Genomic DNA, 15,621 nt, shown 5'->3' with positions numbered 1-15,621 from the left:
AGTCACAAAGCTGGAATTCTTATGTATTTAAACCCCCAGAATAGGTGATGCGGCAGCGTGACACAGACCCGAGCGGATCTAATTCCATATGAGTGGCCTCTCTAGTAACAGACTCTTAGTTGAGGCTATTCCTGGATGGTGTTGACAAGTTTAATTAATTGATAACACACAGGAAACGGAACTATGTTCTGTTTTTAATCAGCCTCCTACAGTGACCTTCTTGAGAGAAAGATACTCAAATCTTAGAGACAGTTAAGAGACCCATTAAAATTTATTTTCAAAGGTTTATGAATGGACTTTCTCCCTAGAAATATTATGTAAAAGAAGAAATGCAGAGATCCTAAAACATCATGCCAATTATTAAGGTGATGATTTGTGCGTCTCTGACCTTGTCTCCCTTGGAGCATCCCAAATACCCAGTGACAAGCCAAATGCTATCCCAATTATAAGGAAAATAAACAAGAGCCTGAAAGGCCAGATGACAGGCTGGCGTCCCCCTGGTTGGGAACTCGAACAAGAGCTAAGTGACCTCACTTTGTCCAGGTGCCCTCACCCAAGTCAAGGTCTGATTCTTCAAATCCCTAAGACCACGCCATCTTTGGAGGCAGGGCGTCCTTTCTCCCGAGCCTGAGTAGTGAGGAGGACAGGGGAAGATACGCCACCTTGTTTTAAGTGTGTCCTTGAAATGACTTAGACTATCCAGAGGAGGCTGGTGATAACCCCTCCTTTCTGATACAGAAAGGTCTAGACATTTCAGGGAAAAAAAAATCACATTTTTATAAAATTCATTGGGGTTGATTGCTGCGCCCAAGTCTCCTAAACTTGAGGGTTTCTTGCTAAAAGCTAGAAATAGGAAAATACTTAAGCCTATATTTAGTTTGTGTCTTTTTAAAAAGAGCATACAAAAAGTCAGCTAATTGCATAATTTGGCAAGGGAGGAGGGTTCCCTCCCCCGCCATCTCCCGAAGGATGGGTACCGCTAGGGACAGGTGCCCCCAAATAGCCCCTCATTTTTGCAGGTCTCCAAGGCAAGAGAACTTCCTTCTCTTCCTCCCGGTCCCCTCTCCTTCCTTCTCCCAGGAAAGCTGCCTTATAATTTCAGCATTTGCCCTTCCCTGGGACTGGCTTGGGGAATGAAAAATGCCTTTAAGGGAAGGGAGAACCGCTTTGAAGGGGAAGACCGGAAGGCACTTTCACCTCTGTTTTTGACGACAGAGATGTGAGCCTGCCAGCAGGTAGGGAATTCTGTAGTGCCTCCTGGCCCTGGGCAGATCTTTCTCCTCTGGGGCCTTGAGCACAGCAAGACCAGATGCCAGTGACGATGGCTGTCGTTCGGTTACCCGCAGCCCTAAGGTTTCCTCAATTCAGTTCTATTTCGTTCTAACGCAGTAGGGAGAAAAATGAGAGCCAGGAGCTGATACAGGACACTGATAGCAACAGACCAGTCGTTTTCTTCAGCCAAATTGAGACTAACCTAAAAATTATGTGCTCTGTCTTTTAATAAATGCCAGCCTCCCCCTTTGGGAAAAAAAAAAAACAAAACATGCTGGCTAGCTAAATGGATAGATGGATGGGAAGAAGAAAGGAAGGGAGGGAGGGGAGGGAAAGGGGAAATGCACTTGGGTCAAGTTGTATTAGTGGTGGATCTGGGGCCTCAAGTAATTTACTTTTCAGTATCTGGTTGCAAGTGATATTTCTGCCATAGATTGAAACATAATGCTTCCAACCTCTGCCCCCCCACCCCGCCCCTTCTTCTAGCCCGCCATCCCCAGAAAACGGACTTCGGCCACAAAGATCATTTCCTCGCCATCTGAGGAGGGACCCTAGGTTCATGTACCCCAAAGGCAAGCCAAAGGCACATCTGAGCACTAAGTAGCCAGGGGCACGAGCCCATGCTCGCAGGGGAGAGTCCCAGGGGGCATTGGTTAGGTGGCCGACACACCACCCGAGACACCCCCCCCCCCCCCGGGGAAGAAATCGGTCCCCTCCTCATTCCCTCCCTCCTAGCACTTGGGAGCAGCGCCTTATCGATTTGGAGAGATCGTGTCTAAAGTCTCCGATGGGACTCAGGCATGAAAAATAGCCCCTGACCTTTGGATCTAACATTTAGTTTTCTGTTCGCTCCAGACTGCCACCAAGTCTGTTGGTAAAGTACCCAGAGCATGATTTCTGGAAATATAAACTAAAACTTCCGTGCTTAATCTTCCTCTTGTCACAGTACACTTAGAAATTGGCACCATCTGCCCAGCATTTCGCGGTAAATCTTGCTAGTCCTAAGAGGCACAAGAGATGTTGAGCAGAGTCCTTGTGTAGCTGGGGAAACAGGAAATGTTTGCATGTATTTTAACGAGTGTGCAAAAGCTGCCTGAACTCACATTGCAGAGGGCACGTGTCCGGATGGACTGTTCACAGTACCCCACGAAGCCTGGGACAGCTGTGGGTTTCCTGCGACAGGCCAGCACTGACACCAGAAGGTCCTGTCCCAAGAACGCCAGGGCTGCCTCAGCACAGATCTGAACCACTCTGACAGGAGCCCGCTAGGCCTCTGATCCCCCACATCCCCCCCTCCCACCATTGGCCAAGAGGGAGCCTCAGGCTGCTTTGGTCCCGCCTGCAGCCTGGCCGTACCCGGCTCCATTCTGTTTGATCCCAGCCGGGCAATCATCTAACTCCTTTTCCGCGTGCTCTTCCACGGTCCACCAGCTGGCAGCGGGCTGGAGCACGCTGGCACCACCAACGGTGTGTGGCAGCCGCGGGAAATCGAGTCAGGACAGCCAGGGTGGTTGGGATTCACTTGTGCGTCTGTGCGTGTTGTATAGGCCTTTGTGGTGGGGTTGTATCTGACCGCACTTTCTGTTGGTAGAAGTGAATACAGCGTAGGGCTTGGAGGAAAAAGTGCTTTAAAATAACGTCGGTTAAACGTGCGTTCACAGCATCCTGAAGACACGGCGACGGTGTTGCTCCAGGAGAAATAAACCCAGTGACGGGAAGCGATGATAGAAACGTCAGCCTTGTGCCGCCCAAGTACAAAGGGACGGTGCTCGTGACTGGGACCGCGAGGCGGCTAAATAAATACACGTTCTCGTCCTAGTTGTTGCGCCCCTCGCCGCAGACCCGTCCTGAAGGCCTGTCCCATGCCTTCCTGGCCTAAACCCAGCCTCGCCCTGCATTTGCGGACGGACTGTGAAGAGCAGGGTCCCCTCTGGCCTCATACATCATGGCCGCGGACCCCTGAATTTGCATATTGTTTGCACATCCGCCCTTTGGGGGGGTCTAAAACACACGCGTTTAAAACGATTTCCAGCCCCATCCTGCACAGCACACTCAATCTGACACACGGGCGTGGGCTTACAAATCCAAAATGAGACCGAAGCCTGGTGTGAGGTTCCCGTCCCCGAGTGGGAGGCGCGGCACGGGTGTGGGAAAATCCACAGCGGACGCCCGCACCCACGCGGGCAGACAGGCCGCTTACAAGGAGATGCTGCGGTGTTATTAAGACTCAGCCTACCTGTCTATCCGGAAAAGCCTGAAGGTAGCTCAGGGGATAATAAAGCTCTCTCTCTTTGAGTTCTGGAAAAGTCCCAGGCCCGGGAGTCAGAAGCCCTAGGTCCCCACCCCGGGCCCTGCCCCTCACTTGCTGAGGGACGTGTTGGTTGCCTCTCAGGACCTCGTTTTCCCACCGACCCAGCAGTCTACACTCCTCTGGCTGACCGGGTCCGTCTCTCTCCCTCCCTGCAGCTCAGCCAAAGACCCACAGTGGAAGAACTTCGAGAAAGAAAGATCCTCATCCGTTTCAGTGACTACGTGGAGGTGGCTGACGCTCAGGACTATGACCGCAGGGCCGACAAACCGTGGACCCGCCTCACCGCTGCCGACAAAGTAAGCCGAGGGGCGAGGAGTCGGGTAGGGGGTCCCCGTGCCTCGGTCTCCCCCCGCGTTGGCGTTCCCGCTTGCTGCCGGGACCCTGGGCTGAGACCAGCAGCGAGGCTGTGGTTGCAGTGGCCGTCATGGGGTGCCAAGCGCCCCCTGGGCCTGCTGAGGGTGCTGCTTCTCCCAGGGCTCCAGATAACCTGCGGGGAGGTCACCAAATTGATTCTCCACTGCCGGAGAGAAGGCACGCGACAGTCACATAATGTCATGCTGAGTGACAGCAGGAGGAGAGGCCACGTGGGCGGCTGTGCCCACAGAAACAGAACATCTGTATGGGCACAGAACAGTTCACGAGTGCGAGGCTCCAGGCTTCTCGCAGCCCTTCGTGGAGAGGATGCTGTCCTTGGCACCCAGTAGGATTCGCAAAACTAAAGAGAGACCGGCTCACTGTGTCTGCGGTTATTATACCCTAACGGTAGAAACGGGCCACAAATCACAGAGATGGCAAAACGTGCCTTGCTACGCTAAACCGTCATCCGTTTGGAAAACAAGAAGAATCTGAGGCTGAGTTTTGTAAGAAATGCAGTGAAGCAAAAGGGAATTCTCACCTGTCCCCTGGACCATAAATCGAAATGAACCTCTGCTGCATAATCCTTTGGGACCCTAGTCCAGTCACCGTTAGGAACTGGAGAGCTAAGGCCTTTTAAAACAAAATCTAAAATAATGACCACGTCTGGTGTGCAGGTGACATTGGGGAGACTCTGGCACACACCGGGGGCCTTCTCTTGAGTCCTGCCTTTGCCCCACGAATTTATGTGGGCTGTAGGGTGAGGCCGTCTACAGCGCAGACTCTGGCCTGATCGAACGCAGGGAGTTTGAACACAGGGAAGCCGAGGCACGCTGGTGGGAACATTGGGGCCAGAAGCAGGCTTTCCAGAAATGCGTCCCACACGGTGGGTCCACCCACAGGTCCCGATGAGTGGAAGCCTCTGCCCTCCTCTTAAACGTAACACTCATTGCTTCCCTGGACAGGCATCTGTGGTAGTGACCCCAGGAACCAGCACCACCATCCACCAGACCCAGAGGCCCAGCCCCCAGGCTGTTGTGTCATGTAAACGGGAACAGAGGAAGGAGCCCTGGCGCCTTCTGCCTTTTGTTCACAGCCTGACTGCAGCGCCCTTGCTGACCGAGGATGAGGGAGGGTATCAGAAAAGCGGGGGGAAAGTACAGCACGTCTCCCCATGCACGTGCTGAAGTTGTGCGTCGCATTCAGGGAACCCAGTTCCTCAAGAGCTGCGGCCCAAGAACAGGAAGTGGCGCCCACAGAGGGGGGGTGTGCCTGCCTTCTCTGGGGGGAGCCACTCTGATCCTGCCTGCGGGCCTTTCCGGCCTGACTCTCAGTGCCTTGACAGTCCCATCGAAGGAAATACAGCAAAACCTCGGATTGTGAGGAAGACAAGCACACGTTTCTAATAAATGTTAACTTGATAAATGAGCGACATCTTGGAATGTGAGTAGAGCATGACGCCGAACGTCACATGATCACAGCTGAGCCAGCGGTTCTTGAAATTCGCTTTGCTACACAAGTGCTTTGGATTGCAGGCATGTTTCCGGAGTGAACTATTCTCACAAACCAAGGTTTTGCTGCACTCCCATTAGAAGGAGCTCTGGGAGGGAGCGCCTGGGTGGCTCAGTCGGTTGGGCGTCCGACTTCAGCTCAGGTCATGATCCCACGGTTTGTAGTTCGAGCCCCGCGTCGGCCTCTGTGCTGACTGCTCAGAGCCTGGAGCCTGCTTCGGATTCTGGGTCTCCCTCTCTTTCTCTCTGCCCCTCCCCCCCCCCCTCAAAAATAAATGAACATTAGAAGTAGCTCTGGAAAAGAGCGCATGTTTAGAATTTCAGTGCCTGGGGAGGAAGTGAGGTTTTCTGCAGTGTCAGAACCTTCTGTTCCACCTCCTCGTCTGTCCTTGCATCCTGCCTGCCTGCCCTCCCTCAGCCGCAGCACGTCTACGGGTGCTGCTGGAAGGGGGCAGCTACTCAAACGAGGCCATACCCTTGATAATGGCATAGACCACCTCCGAATCAACAGAGCTGTGAAAGAGCTAGGTCTTTGTAAATCAAACGGAAAGGAGGCAGCTGGCAATCACCCATTCCCTTAATTTGACTGAGGAATTTGACCCACCCCTTCTAGAAGGACCCATCCTGCGGCAGCACAGTGCTTGTGCTGAGCTTAGATTGTTTGCCTACGGAAGATGGGGGGTTGACGTTTAAATGTGCACTCGGGGCACCAGGTGGCTCGGTCGGTTGAGCGTCTTTGTCTCAGGTCCTGGTCTGACGGTTCGCGGGTTGGAGCCCCGCATCAGACTTGATGCTATCGCTGCAGAGCCAGCTTCGGATCCTCTGTCCCCCTCTCTCTGTTCCCCTCCCCTGCTCGCACTGTCTCAAAAAATAAAACATTGAAAAAACACCACAACTTTAAAAGTGCACTCAGGACCCCAGGAGTGTGGGGCAGATCTGCATGGCCTCTTGCTGCCCCGGAGGCGCTCCTCGGAGAGAGGAAGAAAAAGACACTTTGGGCAGTAGGCCAGATATCATGTGCGATTTACATTTAGGGGGCGGGGGGATTCTCTGTCGGTTCCAGGTGATTTTCTTTCCCCTCCCAGTGAAGGAATTCATTTTCCGTACTTACACTGGGTCGTTCGGCTTTGTCGAACAAAACAGGTAATAAGCGAACTCCCTTCTGCATCTGTCTCTTCTGTCTCTTCTGCATATTCACGGAGCTCTCTTCTTTCCAGGCTGCCATTCGAAAGGAGCTCAATGAATTTAAAAGCACTGAAATGGAAGTTCATGAATTGAGTAGACATTTAACAAGGTTAGTAAATTGAGGGGTTCTTTTCCCTTTTTTTTTTCCTTCAAATGGTCATACCTGCTTCCCGACTAACTGCCATCTGCTGCCGGATTACAGGTGGGTGTGGTGGGGAGGGGTGGGGGATAAGAGAAGGTCCCCTGTGGTTTCCGAATCGAGGGGAAGGAGCACCGCGACCTTCCGAAGGCCTAGTTTTTCACTTAAAGATCTGTTAAGTGCCAGACCGCCCATAACCCCAGAGTGGGTTTTTATGGAAACCTAAGCTGAGAAGAAAAGCCCGTTGACATTTATATCCAGTCAGCCCGAGCCAAGCCTGGGCAAAATACCAAATCCACATGGGACTTCCAGAGTGGGTTTGCTCCTGTGATTCCGTGTGCCCATATCCTCCTTTGGGGAAACTTAGGCACAGAGAGATTTAAGGGGCTGATATAAGGTCACATGGCTAGCTAGTGGCAGAGCCACTGACTTAATTCTTAGGACTCCTGTGGCGGACACTTAGAGAAACAGGACGTGCCGACTGGTGCCTGGGCTCAGAGACGCAAGTTGGGTGCTCCACCTTGCTGCTGAGTCCAGGCTGAGCGCGTGGGCCGAGGGCCACCGGGGCCGTCCAGTTTGGGCCCCCAGGAGCTCCAGATGAAACTACTCCCAAACATAAGGTGAATTCCGTGGGGGCTCGAGTACTTGAGGAGTTGTGTCAGGGATGTGCCTTTGGCCGGAGGTTTAACCAGATTTAACCTGCCACTCGTCAGCCACGGGGAGTCTGAGGATGGGAAGCTCGGGCTGTGGCATCCGGCACCTCTAGCAGCCCCTTGGTCTTGACTCAATTATTTGTTTTCTAGGTTTCACCGACCTTAACAGTCAAATTCTTCCTGAGTGCTATGCTGTCTTCGAAACATAAATTTATAAGAACCATAAGTGCTGGTATTTATTCACTTCCCCATTATGATGTAAATCTTCTGAACTGCCTTTTTTTAAAAAGAAGAAGAAGAAAAAGGAAACCCGATCAGGATTCTCTTTGCGAAAGCCCAGTGGTCACCACTCCGCGGTCAGAGCTGCTGGTACCGCCGCGGACTCCGAGGGCACCGGCAGGCCAGAGTGGAGACTTCCCGGCGCTCGGAGCGGTCCTGGTCCTCTCCCTCCAGGCCTGGCAGGTGCCGTGTTCATTGAGGCTCCAGCGAACCTCTTCCCCTCAAGTGTCTGTCACCTGGGTCCAAAGAAAGCTGAGGCGGTGGGTTCGGCCTGGAATGGACTGTGCACATGGTCTGGTTGGCTTTCTAGACTTGGCCAAACACACTGGCTCCGGGTGTGGCGTCCGACTTGGGGGCCTCTTAGGAGGAGGAGGCTGAGAGGGAGCACTGTTCTCAGTCACCCCTGTCCTTTCTCTCCCCTCAGCCGTCATCCATACCGTGAACAAAAGGGAAGATGCTTTTCTGGGGGAGTCTGTGGTCGACTGTCTGTCTCGAGAGTGTGTGGGCTGCAGGTATGGAAGGCCGGCACTGAGCACCTATCCTGTCCCCTCAGACTGAGCGGAGCTGCCTCCCGGGAAGCTCTGGCGTGCACAGGGGAAGTCGTCATCTGCTCAGTTCGAATTAATTGACCCATCTGTGTTAAAAAAGCCAAATGTCACGGGTGGTCTTGTGCACCCGGCCACTGCTGTGGGACGCCCGTGGCATTGGTGCATCTGAGTGTAAGCCTGGTGAGGACGGAGAGGCTGGGGAGAGAAACTGCTTGGCTGACGTTCGTTTTCTCCACGCACCCCAGGGCCAGTGACTGTATGGGTTGGAAGGTAACAGCTTCTGAGTGTAGGACCAATGCATGCAAGCCAGAAACCATTCCTGAAAGGCCGGCTCGCCGGTCTCTGATGGACTGGGACTCCAGAACCACCCGATGGCCTTCTAGTCTCCTTTCTTTGCACTGAAGAGTTTCTGTGGAGGGCCTTCAGGGTTCGGCATATGCCGGAATGGCGCAAACACCAGCCACACCTGCCCGTGCTGTACCTTCCTGCTCCTACCCATCTGGAGAGCATCCTTCCTCTCCCTCGTGGTGCCGGTAAAGCTGATGGGAGGTGTATCTCTAGCTGTCCCATTTGCTTGGGACCACAGGAAGGCAGTGCCCTCCTGACGGGGACACCCCGGGTAAGATGTGCAGTGAGTGGAAGGACAGCCCCAAACCCTAACCACTCTCTTCACGGGGCCCGTCGCGGCTGCTTCTGTTTTCCTGCCTGACAGACCCTGTAGGGCCCTCTGTCACCAAGCCCTGCCTGGACCTCCGTCGTGGTCTCACAGTTACCGTGATTTTTCTCGGTAATGGCTTGCTCTCCTCCACACATGCCCGAGATTTAGAAAGATCCCAGACTGGCCTTCACAGAAAGGAGTTGACCAGTTCCCACCCCAAAACGTGTGGGAAGCAAGTCACTCTTGGGATGCACACCCATCGGCGAGGCCGTTGAATTTTCGGCAGGCATTAACAGCCCCCGTGGCTGCCGTTAACCCAGGAGCTGTGCAGAGTCCGGGGGGAGCTCAGGGCAGTTCTTCAGGCAGTGCCCAGTGGCCGTCGCGAAGTTGTCCCCGTACCACCGGGAGTGAGCACGCCGCTGCCTGGCCCAAGGAGGGGCCGTCACTAGATCCTTTTCTCTTTGAATGTGGAATCTGATAGTTCAGGGAAAACGTGGTCGGGATTTTAGCGTGGCTGTAAACACAGTCTTCCCGAAAGGCTTACTGACGTTTGAATGTGCAAATGGTGTGACGAAAGATGTAGGGCTCTTTCGTTTAACTTCTCTACAGCGGGCACGTGTTCCAGGCGGAGGTGCCTGCCTTGCCCGGGTTGGAGTCTGAGCTTCCTGTAACTCACAGCTGTCTTCATGCGGCTCACAGGGCTCTGACATGATGGCCAGGCCTTCCGCGGGCCCAGGAGCGAGTCCTACGGAAACTCATTCCATCGCCTGGACTCCTCCCTCGAAGGCCAATGGCTTCTTTGCTGGCTTTGGTTTTTGGGCCTCTGATGCCCTGGGAACGTGACGCCCAAGTCCGTTTCCTGCAGCCAGCCAGCAGCCCAGGTTTCCTGCCCAAAGTGCCCTGTTCTTGCAGTCCGCTTGGAGCTGGGGAGAAATTGAACACAATTTCCGCCTCCATCCCCGAAGAGCACCCTTTGGGAGAAGTCAGTCGCAGGAATTAGGGGTGCACCTGCTGTGCTACAGAAATCCCACCCGCCATCAAGGTGGGCGATTATTTCAAGTCCAGCTCAGGGGGCTCTGCCACCTCCGTGGACCACAGGTTGGCCCTCTGCCGCCGCCTCCCTTTCATGAAATCCTGAGGTCTTTCTAGAAATCTATCCCAATTTCTTTTTTTTTGCCATACCGTTAGGACAACTGGAAGAGGTGTTACTTTCTAAGATGGCAAATTGACAATTACAAAAAAAAAAAAAGAGAGAGAGATGGGCTAGATGGTTTAAAATGCATCCCCTTTTCTGAAAAAGCTGCGATTCTCAAAGGTCTTGTGCGTGTCAGTTCCCAGTTGAGCCTTCTGTCCTCTGGGTCAGTGTGAGGAAGAATGTGAAGTTTCTCAAGAGGTTTCCCTCTTGAAAGCAGACATTGCCCCATGCTCCGCACCACCTCCTGTGGCAGAAGGGACTCCTGTTGGCCTCCTTGCTGTGTTTCAAAATTGCTGATCGATTCCTCTCCAAAGGCCCTCAAAGCCCTGTAAAACTTTTAAAACGTTAGCCTTTATGTCCAATTAGAGAAACCAAACAACGTGATGGTAGGTGTGATTAAAAAAAAAAAAAACAAAAAACAAAAAAAACAACAACAAAAAAAAAAACCTCTGGGTTTATTTTTCTCCCGCTATGGACGTGTATTTATATTTGCCGAATGAATATTGTGGTGTGTGCTTCGATGAATGGGATTTCAGACTCTCCCCGTGCACAGCCAGTGGGTGGAGGTCACCTCCGATGACTTTTTCTTCCCATCTGTCTGTCAGTCCCCAAACCAGTTGCTTTTTCCAGTGGCTTCCTGGGTGTCTGTACATAGTTTGTCTTCATATAGGAGCGCTCTCCTGTGTTCTAATTTAACAGATGATGGCTGTGTGAGGAAGACGATGTAAATACAATACAAATTAAACTGGATCTCTATGGCCTAGGTTTTGTACATACAGAAACTGCATGGTATTTAAATTATTGTTTGTCTCTGATGATGTATGCAGTTTCTTTAAAAACAAACCAAAAAAAAAAAAGTCTAAAAAAAAAAAATCCTTTCCTTGGCTCCCGTGTGTCTTGTCAACCACCGAAAAGAGTTGGGCTGCGGCTGGGATGAAGGGCAGGTCAGCTCAGCAGCAAAGCGTCAGAGTTATGGAGGCAGACAACCTCCTCGTGTATCAGGTGTTACTGGGTGCGGGGAGGACGGCTGCACGTAAATTAGCTTTCTAGGACTTTCTAAGACATACTGCCCAGCTGCCCTTTAATAAACTGCAGTCCCTCAGAGTCCTCCCCATAAGAGCAGCTATGAGACAGCTTTGGGTACCAGCAGTGCCATGGGGTGTCACTGCCCCAAAGCAAAAGCCACCAACTACTTGGCTTTAGAGTACTTTCTCGGTCTCTGGGCGAAGTCTGAGTATTTGTCCTGTAAAGCTAAGAGCTTTATCGCCTAACTTTCTGGTCCTGACTTGTCTTTTTGAAGTGCTGGGGGGAAGGCAAGACAAGCTTCGGTGCTTGCTGGCTGCATTTTTCTAGGTGGGTGAAGTGACCGGACAACCGATGTTTGGCCCGGCCCTGGAAGAAGGTGACCCTGGGGACAGGGAGCTTACCCTAGCGCGGCTCCCCTGTGCCGCTCCTGGGAGTCTTGGTGAAGGTCTTACCACGCAGGTGCCAACTCAGGAAATCTGGGTGGGCCTGAGAGTCTGCATTTCTAGCTAGCTCCCAGGACATGCTAATGCTGCTGGTCCAGAAATCATGCTTCTGAGTAGCAAGGGCTTGGACGACAGGAGCCACTTTTGCTTCACCTGGGAATCTCCAGCTCCGAAGACCAGAGTGCGCACACACACCGCTTACTTCTTTGCTGAGCAGCGACCACAAAGCCCGCGCTGGCCCTCAGCACTCTGCAGCATTGCCTCAGAGGGCACACAGGCTCTCACCTGTGCAGGCGGAGGGACTCTTGGAGCAGGAGTGGCTATGGCAGAGGGGGCGAGGGGTTACAGAAAGGTTTTCACGTTTCGTGCCGAGAGCTTCGGCCCCATTCTGCCCCTGCGCACCCGCAGAGCTCTCTGACTCGTAATAAATCTAATCGCAGGACAGAACTGCAGGTACCGAAAGGCGTGGAAGACCTATAAAGAGAAGCTTTGGTGGCGCCCCCAATAGGCTTCGCCCTGCAAGACGGAAGGAAATGGGCCATCATCCTGAGGGAGCCCTTTCTGAAGTGAACAGAGGCTATGGCTCTACATCCCCAATAGGTAGAGGCGGCCGGGCGTGTCCCATCCTGAGATGTTTAGTCATCCTAGGACAGAATAGTGGTGGCTATGCCACAACACCTAACCAAGCAGTTTGAGTCATTTTATTTCTCTGGGCCTCAATTTTCTCACCTGGAAAATGGGGACACAATCAGATGTCCTATGATGTCCTTTAGGACATCAGCTTTCTATGACTTGGGTTCGTCTGAATTTTAAAACACTACGTCCCAAAGAAAGAGTAAGCTTTAGGTAAGTCCTGGCAGGGCAGTCTCTTAGAGAACAATCTGGATTCCTCTCCTTCAGACCATCTGCAAGGCTGACGTGCATGCCTGCCACCCCTCCTTGCCTTAGGTTGGCCTCCTGGAGGGCTCGTTGCTGGTGGGACCTCCCTGCCCTTTCCCAGTGTGCCTTCGTGGGAGCTCATCCTGAAGCTGCTATCGACCAGACTACCTTCTGCTGTCCTGCCTTCCCCTTCCTCTGGGCAAAAAAAAAAAAAAAAGCATCCTGGAGGGGCTTGTGGGCCCTGAGCAGTGATGCTTAAGACCCAGTCTGTTATCTTCTACACACCCCAACTTTGGGATGCATCAGTGATATGCTTGCCTACACCTGATTATTAACAGAAAGGACAAGTTGGACACCAGAAACACTCCCTAGCTGGCTCTCCACAGGTGCTAAGCACTCGCCTGGCCTCAGATGAACCACAGATCTACAGATACAGCTCAAATCTACCCTGAGCCCCTGGCCTGGGTTTCTGGATGTCACAAAGCAGCCGTGGAGCATATGTGTTAGGAGCATGCAGTGCTGCTACCCTGGGACCACCTGGCTTGCCAGGTCACACCCTGTGTGGAGCCCTCCAGGCCCCCAGGCTGCACCTGCCTTGGCTAGGGTACTCCCCATGCAAAGCAGCCTGGGACCGTTCAGCCAGCACCCCGCTTCAGCTTCAGCTGCTCCGCCAGGGCACCCTCTACATGGGGTGGCCCAGTACCCCCGGCCTGCGCCTGCCTCGGCTCCAGAGGCTCCATCAGGGTGCCCTCTGCATAGAACACCATGGGACACCCCAGCTCATGCCCATTTCAGCTCAGGCCATTCCACCAGGGCAGCCCCAAGCACAGCCTGTCCTGGGACCCCCCGCCCATGCGAACTACAGCTCCAGCCGGTCAAAGTCACCAGGCACACACAGTCTATACAGGGCATAACCATACACAAGACCATTCTTTCAAATTAGGGGAAGTAGGTGCTCCCCCACCCCCGCCCCGCCATTCATATAAACACAAAATTGAGCAAAATGAGACAGAGGAATATGTTCCAAACAAAAGAACAAGACAAAACCTCAGAAAAAGAAAAGGAAATGAAGATAACCAACGTACCTGATAAAGAGTTCAAAGTAATGGTCCTTAAGACGTTCACAGGACTGGAAAGACAAGTGGATGAATTTAGTGAGAATTGCACCAAGGAGAAAGAAAACTTTATGAAAAAGAACCAGATCTGAAGAGCACAGTAATTGAAATAATCAACAGTATATTCGAGGATGCAGAACAGATCTGGGAGATAGGATAATGGATGTATACAAGCTGAACAGCAAAAATAAAAAAGAATTTAAAAGATGAAGATAGGTTAAAGGATCTCCTGGACAACAGGTCCAGCAAACAAACATTGGCATTACAGGGGTCCCAGGAGGAGGCGAGAAGAGAATGGGGCAAAAGGCTTGTTTGAAGGAATAATAGCTGAAAACCCCTAAACTGGGGAAGGAAACAGACCTTCAGATTCAGGAAGCACAGAGAGTTCCAAACAAAAGGAACACAAGCAGGTCCACACCACACCACAATACATAATAATTAAAATGCCAAAGATTAAAGAGAAATTTAAAAGCAAAAGAAAAGCAAAAAGTTACTTACAAAGGAAACCCTTGTAAGATGATACAGTTTTCCAGACCAAAAAAAAAAAAAACAAAAACAAAAACAAAAACAAAAACCATCATCACTAGACCAGCCTTACAAGATATGTTAAAGGAATCTCTTTAAGTGGAAAAGAAAAGGCCATAATTAGAAGAAAATTACGAAAAGAAAAAAATTTCATGAGTAAAAGCAAACATACAGTAAAGGTAGTAGGGCAGTCATTTATAAAGCTAGTATGAAGCTTAAAAGACAAAAGTGGTAAAATCAATTATACCTAAAAAATTAAGGGTAACCACAAAATTGAGAAATGTAAGTGTACACACAAAATGTGGAAGGAGGAGTAAAAAGACAATTCTTTTAGAATGTGTTCCAACTTAGGTCACCATCAACTTAGTATAGATTGCCATATATTTAGAATGTTATATATGAACCTCTTGGTAACCACACACCAAAAACCTGTAATAATAGGTACAAAAAAAATAAAGCCAAAGAAAGCCAAGCATAACAATGTCATCAAACACAAGAAAGCAAGTGATGCAGAGAAGAACTATAAAACAGTCAGAAAACAACAAAATGATAATAAATACATACCTACCAATAATTGCTTTAAATGTAAGTGGCCTAAATGCTCCAATCAAAAGACATAAAATGGTGGAATGGATGAAAAAACAAGACCCACCTATATGCTGCCCACAAGAGACATCAGATCCAAAGATGCACACAGACTGAAAGTGAAGGGATGGAAAAAGACATTCCACACAAATGGAGGCTGAAAAAAGCCAGGTATAAACACTTATATCGGACAAAACAGACTTTTCTTTTTTTTTAAGTGGACTTCACACCCAGCATGGAGCCCAATGTGGGGCTTAAACTTACAACTGTAATATCAACACCTGAGCTGAGATCAAGAGTTGGACACTTAACCAACTTAGCCACCCAGGTGCCCTGGACAAAAGAGACTTTTAAAAAAAGACTGTAACAAGAAGGGCAATATATAATGATAAAGGGATCACTTCAAAAAGAGGATATATAACAATTGTAAACATCTATGCACCCAACATTGAAGCACCTAAATACGTAAAGCAAATATTAACAAACATAAATGAAGAAACTGACAGTAATGTGATAACAATAGAGGGTTTTAACACTTCACATCAATGGGTAGGTCATCCAGGTAGAAAACATGGGAACAGTGTCTTTGAACAACCCATGAGACTAGATGGACTTAACATATATACAGAACATTCCATCCAAAAACAACAGAATACAATTTTTTTCAACTGCACATGTAACATTCTCCAGGACCTATCACATATTAGGCCACAAACAAGTCCCAATAAATTTAAGATGACTGAAATCATATCATGCATCTTTTCTGACCACAACAGTATGAAACTAGAAAAAAATTACAAGAAAAAAATGACAATAAAAACAACACAATGGAGGCTAAACAACATGCTACTAAACAACCAATGGGTCAGTGAAGGAATGAAAGAGGAAATAAAATACATGGAGACAAATGAAAATGAAAACAACAGTCCAAAATCTTTAGGAA

General features: G+C 50.5%; 1 protein-coding gene across 3 annotated transcripts in view; it reads left to right on the top strand.

The window, feature by feature from the left end:
- PHACTR1 (phosphatase and actin regulator 1) overlaps positions 1–7,651 on the top strand; it is a 553,120-nt gene extending 545,469 nt beyond the window's left edge. For all 3 annotated transcript variants that reach the window (XM_042937880.1, XM_042937881.1, XM_042937879.1), the window contains 3 exons: positions 3,739–3,879; positions 6,666–6,742; positions 7,576–7,651. In XM_042937880.1, coding sequence (XP_042793814.1) covers positions 3,739–3,879; positions 6,666–6,742; positions 7,576–7,591 — 234 coding nt within the window. In that variant the 3' untranslated portion in view covers positions 7,592–7,651. The remainder of the gene's footprint in view (positions 1–3,738; positions 3,880–6,665; positions 6,743–7,575) is intronic.
- Positions 7,652–15,621: the final 7,970 nt, after the last annotated feature.

The sequence above is a fragment of the Panthera leo genome, chromosome B2 (genome assembly GCF_018350215.1).
Source record: "Panthera leo isolate Ple1 chromosome B2, P.leo_Ple1_pat1.1, whole genome shotgun sequence".
In the NCBI taxonomy this organism is placed as follows: domain Eukaryota; kingdom Metazoa; phylum Chordata; class Mammalia; order Carnivora; family Felidae; genus Panthera; species Panthera leo.
This window is presented reverse-complemented; position numbering and strand designations above follow the sequence as displayed.